This window comes from Thunnus maccoyii, chromosome 14, assembly GCF_910596095.1.
Source record: "Thunnus maccoyii chromosome 14, fThuMac1.1, whole genome shotgun sequence".
Lineage (NCBI taxonomy): Eukaryota > Metazoa > Chordata > Actinopteri > Scombriformes > Scombridae > Thunnus > Thunnus maccoyii.
This window is the reverse complement of record NC_056546.1, coordinates 8,830,078-8,842,356: the sequence shown is the minus strand read 5'-3', so window position 1 is coordinate 8,842,356 and position 12,279 is coordinate 8,830,078. Positions and strand designations below refer to the sequence as shown.

The following is a 12,279-nucleotide window of genomic DNA, read 5'->3' as shown; positions in this document are numbered from 1 at the left end:
ATTTAGTTATTCAATTCATTATCACTCCAGACAAGAGGTAGTCTGAGGACATCTGGTCAGGGAAAATCACTTTTGATGAATAAAAATGGATTATTTTGACGATTAAACCTGCAACATTTCTGTTATGGGGGAAGAACAAGACCTCCCTGCTGTTGGACTTCATTATTTTATGCATGCAACATTCACAATTTAATGCTACAGAGACAGAAAGGTACTCACATCACATCACAATGATTTTTACAGTTTTATACTTTATTTCAATGGTGTACATTGTGCGACAATTCCACATGGAAGAAGAAGTAGATTTTTTTCTGACAGATATAAGGTAAACATTGATATCTAAAGTGTGAGCGTCAACATCGGTTGTTAATGGGTGTATCTGCAGAATGGTGATATCTTCAGTTCAAATGAGATATCTTCTGTTTGACAAACATGTAACTTTAGCTCTTGGTTGACAAAACAATCACACATTCAAAAACTGGATTTTTAAGATTTAGAGATTATTAACAAAAGCTGATATTCTGCTTCACAAAAACAAGCTCTTCACATATGCATCTGGTTCCACGCACATTTTCAGCTTTTCTTAGTTAAAAGTCCAAACATCTGTTCTGTGGTCCGACCCAGTCATCTGTCCTCTCCGGCACTACCAGATGGTACGTTTAACACCTGCCCAGATGGAGCGCTTGGTTCCTTGTGCGGCTCGTACGTCGTCCCAGTTCAGCCGGGTGTTGGGGATCTCGTCCTCGGGCTCTGGGTCGGGTCGCACGCCGTCTTTGGGACTCCCCACCACTATGGGCAGCGGGCCGCGCTCCGACTGGAACTCAACAACATGGAGCTGCTTCTTGTCTGACAGCGTCTGATGGGTTTCCTGCAGGATGAAAGAATCAGAAGAGGAGATGCATGTTAGTGATAAGATGGATAGCAAGACTGAGGCTCTGAAGTCATCTGGACAACCTCTAACATTCGATGAGCCTGATGATGGAAAAGGAAACAAAAAAAGAGGAAAAGGGGTTATAGACATTAATTTTACCCTGCTTGTTTGCATTAATAGCTCCAGAAGATGAATGACTGCAGTGAAGGAATGATGTGCCATAAAGCTTTATGTGCACAGGGGCATATTTTTGTGTTTAACAAGTATTTTGGCGTGTTTATTTCCCTGAAATAATTGTCTTCTTCTTCTACTGTAGCACAGGAATCATAAATAGTATTTACATCACTTAAATCCTAGTAAAAACTGTCAGATTCACAAATATACTGAAAGGAAAACAGCAATTTCTGAGAATATGAGAAGATATTTTTAAAACAAGAGGCAACTGGTTAAGTGTCATCTGGGATTTTAGACCTTTGTAACATCTGCCAGAGATCTATTTTACATCACATCCAACTCACCTTTACAGACTTGCTTTATAATGTTCTTAAACAAAATGTTTTCAACCTCCCTATACTGCATGAGATAAGATTTTGTTCTATTGTTTCTGACTTTCCATTGCGAGAGTAAAAGAAAGAGAGTTGCTATTCCTGCGGCTATTAAAACTAATTCCTTTTTGTACACCCGCCATGTCGTTGTGACCTCACCTGATTGGCTAATCCAGTGAAGAGAGCCCTGGTGATGTTGAGGAGATTGACGGATCCTTCTACTTTGCAGTACATGTCTTGTATGCCGATCAGCTTGCACAGAGTGATGACGGCCCGGTGGCAGCGTAGACCGTAACCTGCAGAGAATCGAGCACAGTGATATTAACATGAGGACGGACGATATAAAGTCTTCTATCATGTGTCATTTTATATTGCAATATTGACATATCTTGTGTGGCAGTAAACTGATACTAGTGCAATTTGATACTAATTATGGGGAAAATAGGGACAGTGTTACCCTTCTAATTAATTATTCTAACTGCTAGTGTAACAGAGAGGATTTCAGTCAGCACACAGCAGTGTTAGGGTGCAAAAATGTGAAATTTGTCTACAAAGGTAAATGCGAAATTCAATATATATGAAGGATTAAGTTTCCGATATTAAATATATAATTAATGAATATTTACTTGGATTTAAATAGAGCTTTTATTTCGAGAGCATTGCTGTTTTTCCTATACTTCATACCAAATGACATCCTTCTTTCCAGTAAACGACCTGGAAATTATTATTATTATTATTTTAATTACAGACCTGTGACATAAAGCATTACCTGAGTTCCTGTAATTCCACGGTATACAGTATAGTGTCATACAGCCCAACCCTGTTGAGTACACACTAAGCTGCTGAACGAATACAGACATACCTTTGTTTTGTTTCTTCATGCGAAGATTTGATCTTTTGAACTTGGAGTCAATGTCATGATAAACTGTTGGTGAGAAAAAAAACAAAACCAAAAGAATTTTACTCACTGGATACTATATGGATCAGGAGAAGAAGGAGATAACAGCCAGCCAAACTGACCCATAATAAAGACAGAATTATTTGTTTTGTTTTGCATCTTCCTGTTCTCCCTGAGGTTTTGTGTTTCTCTACCTGCCCACCAGATGTCCTTCTCCACATGCCGGTGTCTCCTGCTCACTGCAGCAGCTGCGGCTGATTAGTTATTCAGCCACACAGTCCCTGAATGGGAGTTAAGGACTGTACAGCTCCATAGCTTCAGGTTAAATCCTACTTATCTTCACTCTTAAAACATCTCAATGGCTGCTGCTCCTACATCCACACTTAACAAATTAGATTTCGTAATGGGATGCCGCAGCGATAGAGAGGAAAGAGTGGATGGATGAGAGGAGAAAAACAGTAAAAGAGGTAGAGAGTTAGGTTCAACCTAACATTTAGTTTTGCATCCTGCTGGGTGAAGAAATCTAAAATGCAAAACTAAATGTCTCTCTCACATACACACACACACACACACTGCAGTGAGGAGTGAACATTTGCTGTGGCTGCAGGAGGTCCAGGTTCATTCGTGACGCACGGATCCAAACAGCGACAAAGTCAGAGCAGATCCAAAAAAAGAAAAAGCCTCCTTGATACGAACTCTTTTATATTCCAGTATTTGTGAGTATTTTTGCTGTTTTTTCAGGCTCCCAACACTGAACTAAAACTCTTTCTTGACTTACATGTCAACCAAACGCACCAAAAAGTGTTAGTTTGGTTGTTCTTGATGAAAAAGGCCTGAAGACAGAAGGATGCTCTGCCTACAAAAGACTGGAAAAGAACGAAACGCCCCAAAACAAAAACAACCAAACACGCAGCCACATTCAGATTTATGCAAATGTGCTTTGACTTTGTTTGTATGTTAGCTGAACACCAATGAAGCCACATGAATATTCACACAGTAAACCTGGTGCTAGGAGACTGGGAATACTGGTGCCAAAACCAAAACAACAAGGTCAGCAGAGCGCAAACATCTGCCAGATCTTACTTACAAACCTGCTGTCTCCCTAATGTTTCCTGTTTGTTTACCAGGTTTGTTTTTCCATCAAAACTAATCAAACATGTCTGGTGGCCAACTTGGGGGACGCGGCATAACAATTACAGCGAAAAACTGTTCATCATCTGCTGGAATAAATCCCAGATCTGGACTGCCACCAAAACTTGAGTGATTACTGGCCTGAATGCGATCTGTCCACTGAATTTCAGCTGAGTCGACATTTAGGGGATATCTGAATGTGTATCAAACAGACAGAGGGGTTCAAAATCTTATAACTTTGCTGGTAATGATCTGAACGGCTCCACTGAGGGAGCAACGAAGGCAGAAAGGAAACAAAAATGATTTGATGTACAAAATTTTTATTTAATTACAATTACAGTGAGATAAACCTCCAAAGACGTAACCAATCACATGACAGTCAAGACGGGTTGCAGTGAGAGCTGGCATGTGGGCAAATTTGATTATTTTGGCCAAAAGATAAGTTAATTAAATTTTGAGCTTAATCGGGGTGGAAAAACAAGACCGCACACACACACACACACACACACACACACTCACAGACACCTCTCCTCTGGTTTCTGGCCAATACAGGAAGCTAACTTTCTCCTCCGGTGGGCGCAGTGGAGGCTTATGACTCACACACACACATTAATCTTTCTGGTTTTGCTCTCCAGCAGCAGCAGCAGCAGCAGCAGCAGCAACAGCAGCCAAATGGAGTTTTACAATGAGAAAGTTCAAGTGGTGCACTTTAAAGGGACAGTTTGGATTTTCTGAAGTGGGGTTGTATGAGATAGTTAACTACCGTCAGCCAAAGCAGCACTTTCTGACCCAAACAGCTGATCTGCGGCGTAATACAGTGCGCGGGAATACAGAAGTTCTACGGTTGAGAAAATGTAGTGCCAAAGGAAACTAGGAGCATGCTGACCCAAATCTACTGCAGGTAATACACTGACTATGGATACCCACCTCATAAAACCCCACTTCAAAAAATCTGAACTATCCCTTTAACGAGCAGGAGCTATGACAGGAGGACAGGAGAAGAAGAGATGGAAGGAGGAGAAGGAGTGGAAGTGATGAAGAACAAAAAGAGGAAGGATGTAGAGGAGAGGAAGGAAATGAACACACACAAACATCTTGACTTACTGGTGTGGTTGTTGTATCTTTCTATGTAGTACAAGTAGTGGATGGCTCTGTTCTTGGCCTGCACATCACAGTCACATGACAGAAACACACATACAGAGTGTCATTTGTAGTTTGAAAGTTGACATTTGTTATTATAATAAGCACTTCAGCTGGGGAGTTTTGGCAGAAATGGTCTGGACTAGAGCTGCAACTAACGATTACCGTATTTCCTCTAATAGTAGCCAGTAGTCAATTGAAAGCCAGGTCTGTGATAATGGCCGGGGGCGTGGTCAACACAAACAAACAAAGGTCGGCCCCAAAAACAGGCCAGGGGAAAAAACAAGGGTGAATAAACTCCTGGTGCCTATTATATCCAGGTAACTACTATTTAACTGGCACGCACATTATATAACTCCAGGTCTATGAGTACGTGCAGAGCTCTCTAATGTGAGCTACATTTCCACTGCTTTAATTTAATACATTCATCAATATACATGCTATTTTCACTCAAAGCTGATTGTCACAGTCAAAGATTGTATTTTATCTCCTCAAGCCTCTAAAAGTCAACAACTCAACATGTGGCAAGGAGTCCCAGTTAGACTTTGCTTTATTTTATCACAGGCCAAAAAGGTCGGGAGCCACTGGTCTAAAATCTCCACAGCAGCTACTTAAAAAGGACCTTGAGGTGAGACTGTTTTGTCAACCGATTTTTCTAAGGTCAAGACTTGGATTTTTAAGGCAACACGGACAAAAAGTCCTTAAAGTGCAAAGAAATAAAATGGAATTTTGAAGCCTGCCGTTTCCATGACAACAAGGCAAACTCCATCTGTGGATGAAGATCATGTGATGTGATCAAAAGAGCCGGACCAGCTTATAAATGGACCTTGAGTTGAGACCGTTTTGTCAAATTCTAAACGCTGTGCCCACCTTGAGGCTTTTGGATCCTCACAGCAATAAAATTGAAAACAATCAAGCTCTTCAGTCTTACATAAGTACTGTTTTTGATGTTATTTAATAAAAAATGTTAAAAAAAAGAGCTTAGAAATGACAAAATGTGAATATTAACTTAAATATGGACTAAAAAAACAAAGTTGTGAATAACAACAAGGTTTAACAGAATAACGATGATGATTTCAAATTGAAGACTGTCATACCTTCCTCAGAGCTGTTTGTCTGTCCGCTGCCTTACCCAACGCAAAACCTGTTGAAAGAGGGGAGTCAGTTTTCAAACATCTCCGAGAGAAAAGAAAGTATAAGAAAAGTTTATAGCATTATTTCTTAGTGATGATGCCAATTAAACACCATTCATTCCAAGATTGTAATGTTTCAAATATTGTTAAATGAGTAGTTTGGGTTTTGATAAGAAGCTCATAACATCATTAATACTGTAGAGTGATGACATTTTATATTTTAAATAAAGCAGCTCTATCAGCATCTGTTATAGAGTTTCCTCAGCATTTTTTTCTGTTTAGCTGTTCACTACAGAAGAGCTTGAATTGTCAAAACCAGTTTCTCCACTTCCACATATCTTCAGAGGCTGAAGAGTTTTCTAAGTTTTCACTTGGAAACACTTTTCGACTTTTACAAACACTCTGAAACTGTCGAAATCATTTTTGGTTCGAGGAGTAGATATTATTCCTCATTTGTAAATAATCACATATTTTTCAGGCCAAATAAACTTTCCATCAATCTTTACGATATTTTTCTGCAGATTTCTTTTTATGTGTAATTTTTAAGTCCCCCTCCACTCAAAAATATGATTTTTTTTTCTTATAGTTATGATGTTATGATGTCCTTAACTGTGCAGAATGACACATGTGCAGAGTTTGACACCATGACACTGTTTTCACATTCATCTGATGAAAGTGGAAAGTTTCTCCGAGTTCAGGGTGTGTGTGTGTGTGTGTGTGTGTGTGTTCGAGCATGATTTGTGACATCATAACTAGGGTCCAATAGGCAACTTTCCAGTGTGATGTGGAAACTTGAAGCCTTCAGTGCACAAACACTGAGAACGGACTTCACCATGAAGTAGCAGATATCTTGTGTCCAGCAGTTAAACTTAGACTATTCATAGAGTCTAGATTTTTCAATGAATGAGAAGGATTTTAACGTGGCAATTCTACTTTTATAGTGGAAAAACCATATCAGACACACATTAGAGTATTTTTATAGGTCTTAAAATATGTCTGGAGGGGGTCTTTAAAGTAAAGTTGTAATGATCTATGTTCAGTGTTTAGAGGGAATCGTACCTGCAGCTCCGTTGCCGTTTCCCACAGCAACCAGGCAGCTGATGGACCTCTTCCTGCCCTCCTTGGCCGTCATGTTGAACACACTCTTTACCTACGACGACAACGAACAACAATTAAGAACACCAAACCGTGAAAGAGAGAGAGAGAGAGAACCTGATCATTAGTTAGATTTAAAAGGTGCTGGTCGGTGGATTTTCCTTTCTTTGGTCAAAGCCAGCCAAGTCTTCATGCTAACAGAAACATTTGACAATACAACAGATTGTTATGGGATTTCATGTCAGTGTGTGTGCCGATGTAGAAAAGGCTGCCTGTCCGGATGTGATTTTCATTGATCTGTTGGTAAACAGAGCACATGGTCATCTATCACAGCTCCTGGTCCTCCCCTGTTCAACCATGCAAGCTGCTCAACTACCTGCAACACAGCTTTAGAAACACCAGGGGGCAGCATTGATACACCACGGAGAAGAAGGAGGAGGAGGAGGAGGAGGGAGGGAGGGAGGGAAGGTAGGTGATTAGAAAAAGAAGGGATTAGGAGGTAGGAGTGACAGCAGAGAAAAAACAAGAACGTACAAAGGAGGAGATACCAAGGTCAAACCTAAGAACAGGGCAGGTCAGAGGAGTGAGAGGGTGAAGAACATTAAGTAACTTGAAAATGTGAAGGGAGGAGAGGAAAGAAAAGTGATGGTGGACAAGAGGGAGTAGAAGACGAGAGAGATGAATGAATTATGATAACGAAAGGGGGAGAACTGGGTTGGAGAAGGGATGGAGGAGAGAGAAGAGGAAAGCCAAAGAGGAGGAGAGTAGATGGAAAGGGAGATGAGAGGGAGGTAAAAGAGGAATTAATTCCTCTTTTACCTCCCTCTTTTGACACGAAATACTTAAGATGATTAAGAGGACAAAGAGAAGAAACAAAGACGACAAGAGGATGAAGAATAAGGAAAGAAAACAAAGAAAAGCAGAGGAGGAGGCAGAGTGACACAGCAGAACAGAAGACAGCAAAGGGTCTGGGATACATTAGTTAAAGTCCTATTGCACTCAAACATGCATTTTGCTCATTGTTATTATACTTGGATGTTTGATCTTCACTGTGCAGAATGATGTATGTGCAGAGTTTGACACTACAAGACTGACTGAAGTTTTTCGGTGGTCTCCTTAAATCTGATTTTGAAGTGTGGACCTACAAGCGTGATTTGTGACATCACAACTAGTTTGGAGCCGATTGTGGCCCAGTATACAACAAGTGTGATGTGGAAAGTTGAAGCCTCCGGTGCACATACTGTACACTGAGAGTTGACTGCTCAGTGACGTAGTTCAACTTTTGAAATGAAAAATATTTGCATATTCATAGATTTTGGATTTTTCAATGAGGGAGAAGGATTAGATGTCGTTTTAAGAATTTCTTATGAGGTAATTTAACTTTCTGTGGAAAAGCCACATCAGACGCAAATCATTATTTAAAGCTACAGTAGATCAAGTCAAGTCAAATAAATTTTATTTGTATAGCTCAATATCACAAATTTGCTTCAGGGGGCTTTAAAATCTGTACAGCAATACAAAATCCTCTATCCCTAGACCCCCGATTCAGATAAGGAAAAACTTCCTCCCATAAAAACCACTCATACTGTTGTTTGCACGAGTTTCCTGCTTCCAGCTTCGGCCGTCCTCCTCACACTCAGGCTGCTTCTGTGCTCTTGTGAAACATCTGTTCTCGGATTTATGCTCTGCTCTGAGTTTTTGTTCAATAACCTCATCAAAATCCCCCGACTAAAAGAATGCCAGATGTAGTGTTGACCATTGAAACGGATCCCTGCCTTCTTGCAGGTGTGTTTGCTTTACTTCTTAGAGCGTCCCATACGGGTGGTTACTCTTTAACCAGGTTCATCCACTCCCATCCTCCAGGGCTTTATTAAATGTACTCACTTGTTTTCTTGTATGATTTTTGGAATAAAAAGACAGTTAATATACATACTAATGTCTGTACTTTTTCTTTTACTATAATTGCTACGTATAATCGTAGCCGTATAGCACACAGGCTTCCCGTCTGTGTGCTAGAGGAGAAAACAACGTTACCTTCATGGCTTCATAAATTCAACACAAAAATCCAAGAAGCAGCTGAATGTCACCATGATACATAAAACAGAGCCAGTTATACTTATGAGTTAATTAGGCTGAGTTAATTAAGATAATTATAACAGTGATTAGAAGATATTTTTTATGTCATGGTACTTTTCTTCACATAATACGTGTTATTAATAAAAACTTTAATTTTATAGTAGATTAGAGCATTTAAGACTACTTTATTATTTTATATTTAAAGCTGCAATAACTAATTTTTTTGGCCACTTGGGGGCAACAGAAAAAAGTTCTGAACATAACATGACACATCATCACCTTTTAAGTTTATATGTTGGCAAACAGTTGCTTCTTTGCACATCCAGCAGTTACGGAGCAACATTATCATTCATTTAGAGTCGTGTTTCTGTCCACCTGGTGAATTTAAGTCCTATATTCACTCTCTTTCAGCCCTGATTTTGGTCTCTACCAGCTCCTGAGGAAAACATCTGGCTCTTTAGCTGCTAAATGCTCCACTGCACAGGTAAGGTACAGTTTTGTTTTTCAGAAACTGTAACCGAATAGTTAAGTTTTCTGTAAAACCACAACAATGAGCTAAAACTCTCTGTAGACCTGAAGGGAACTGTATATTCAGCTGGTAATTCACTGTTGATACATCACCATAAGTAGCCTCTTTCACATTACACAGTCATTTGATCTATTGTTCATATAAAATATTGACTAGTGCAGCTTTAAGTACAAAATAGCTATAAAGCAGTATTGAGTTAGGCTTTGTTCAGACTGCAGGCAAATCAGATTTGTCTCTCAAACTGGATCTTTATGACAGACTGTCCGCACTGTTATTTGCAAGTGATCAGATCAGATTTGTGTGTCTAGACATCACCGACCTATTTGCATGGGTTGCTGTGGTAACTATGTAGCTTTCCAACACAGGGGCATGAGAAATAGAGATCCATCATCTCGCCCTCACAGTGCAGAAATTCCAACAGGACTGTTGTTCTCTGTGTTGTCCTCTATACCGCTCTGCTGGTAGCAACATGGATTCTGCTCTGCCGCTCTGATGCACTTTCATCACTCTAGATTTGACATTGTCGTTGTGTGTCGCATTGCAAAAGACACTTTGAAATCTGATTTGAGCATCCAGACCGTCCAGACCGAGACACATCTGCAGAAATCCAATTGGAATCGCATTTCAAACCACCTCCAACTTTCTAAAATCAATCTGGATGCCAAAAAAACAGATTTGAGCTGAAAGTCTGAACAAGGCCTTTTCAATACTGATTACATGACAACCTTTACTGTAAGATAACACACACAGGGAGCAGACACAATATGACAGCCTGTACAATCTAGTGTGATTCAATAAAGAAGCTCTGCATGAAATATTATCTTTGTGAAGGTCTTTTTTTTTCCCCTGAAACTGAGTCAGTTCAGCGCTGTGGTTTTAAATGTTTTGGAGCTGTGTGTGTGTGTATCACTTTACTGTGGCTGTATAGTTGTGGGTGGGACTGATGGGTTTTTGTGTTCATGTTGTACTTGTGCTTGTCAAGTTAAAATATTGTGGTTATTTCTAAGGCTGTAGTTCGTGGTGGTGTTGTACTGATCTGTGCTCTATTGTGAGGTGTAGACTAGTGCATCTATTAATCTATACAAACACAGGAATACCTACTCTATATTACCATACAACAAAGGAGGTAGGAAGAAAAGTGAAGAGCTGATAATATATTCAATACTATCCTTATCAAATATCTATTATCTTGTAGAAAAGATATAAGAAAATATGATTTTTATTACTTTGGATATATTAAAGCTTCCACTACTCATGTTGTGAGTGTGTATGTGTGAAAGAAAGAGCGTGAAAGTAATTAAGAGAAACAGACAATACTGAGAAAACCATATAGCGAATGGTGAAAGTGTGCATGTGTGTGTGTGAGAAAGAAAATGAAAAAAGTGAATGAGAGAAAAGTCAATGTGTGAGAAACTGAATTGAATTTTAAAAATGGCATTTTTCATTATTGTCTGACATTTGATTGACTAAACGATGAATCCAGACAATAATCGGCAGATTAATTGTTAGTTGTCACTGTACAGAAATCATTTCCAGTCAGTCCACTGTGTGATAAGAGGCTTATTCAACTCAACAGGAAGCTGACACCCTGAACTTTACTCTTTGTGGTCGTCCAATGGTCTGACCCAGACAAGAAAATCTACCGTTCTTCTTTCTGACAGAATATCTTTAAGCAAAAACGGTTAAATCAACTGGAAAATGTTCAAACTCCAAAAGTGCAAACAAGTCCTCTGATCTACAACACAGCAAAAATAAATGTGCTATTTGTCACATATTGTGAAAAAAAAGGACACCCCATCCTGTGAACTGGATCCAGGTGTGCTATGTGTCTGTTTGTGTCTATTGCCCCATATACCAGCCTCCAGCTGTTCGGCAATCACTAGCAGCCTTTTGGGGACTTATCTGGGCCAAAAACCTCAGTTCACCTCGATGCTTTCATCCTCGCCAGAGAGAACAAGTGACAGAGCAGCATTGAATTTCAGCTGAGGGAACTTCAAAGTCAAGATCTGCCTTCAGCTTTGCTAGTTATGTAACACACACACACACACACACATGCACGCACACACGCACATTTCAGTAAAGGGTTTACAATCTGACTGCAGGGCCACAGCAGAAGGATTGGGGTCAGGGTAGCAGCACAACACCAAAACACAACCCTGCAGGACACACGCACACAGTTCATAATTTTGCTGCTAACATCTGAAAATAAATTTTATCTGGCTATTATCACAAACATGGCCACATCCACATGGTCACACAAACACACACACACACACAGCCATGGTGACATGTCTCTGCTACACCTCCACATACTTAACACACTTCCCTACCTTACTGTACCATAAACACACACTGCTGTTGATTGAAACATGCACAGTAACTACCAGGTAGTTTTATAGCTTAAATGCAAAATATACTGTCCACACTGCATGTCAGACTGCTTGCATACTGTGGCTGCAGGCCTGTAAAGCAAGAGGACAGCAAGATATCCTTTCTTGCTGTCAAATGTGAGCGTGTGTGTGTGCCGTTGAGGATATGGAAACTCTACGCCTCTGCAAAAGATTCTGACCAGATGGGATCTGAAACGCTGTTTTCATGAATCAAATCAACAAGTTATTATTTCTCAAGTTTCAGTGTGACTTCAGCGTGAGCCTGTTTCTAACAGAAGTGTGTGTCAGTGTCTGCAGCGATGTTGAGCTTTTGGATTTGTAATTTTAGCGTGAGATGCAGCAGTTCTGGCTCAGCATTAGCAGCAGAACAGATGGGCTGAGTTTTTCTCCACCGGATGAGCGACAGCATGGCGGTGGGAGGATGCTTCTAGCTCGCTCTCACTTCTGTTTCATTTCTTATTTTCTCAATCT

The 12,279-nt window shown here is 40.0% G+C and overlaps 1 protein-coding gene across 1 annotated transcript in view; it reads right to left on the bottom strand.

Moving 5' to 3' along the window:
• Positions 1-231: 231 nt before the first annotated feature.
• mrps5 (mitochondrial ribosomal protein S5) overlaps positions 232-12,279 on the bottom strand; it is a 31,913-nt gene continuing 19,865 nt past the window's right edge. The window contains exons 7-12 of the mRNA XM_042434396.1: positions 6,778-6,868; positions 5,683-5,729; positions 4,550-4,607; positions 2,279-2,341; positions 1,576-1,712; positions 232-868 (exon numbers count right to left, since the gene is read on the bottom strand). Of these exons, the coding sequence (XP_042290330.1) occupies positions 644-868; positions 1,576-1,712; positions 2,279-2,341; positions 4,550-4,607; positions 5,683-5,729; positions 6,778-6,868 (621 nt within the window). The 3' untranslated portion in view covers positions 232-643. The remainder of the gene's footprint in view (positions 869-1,575; positions 1,713-2,278; positions 2,342-4,549; positions 4,608-5,682; positions 5,730-6,777; positions 6,869-12,279) is intronic.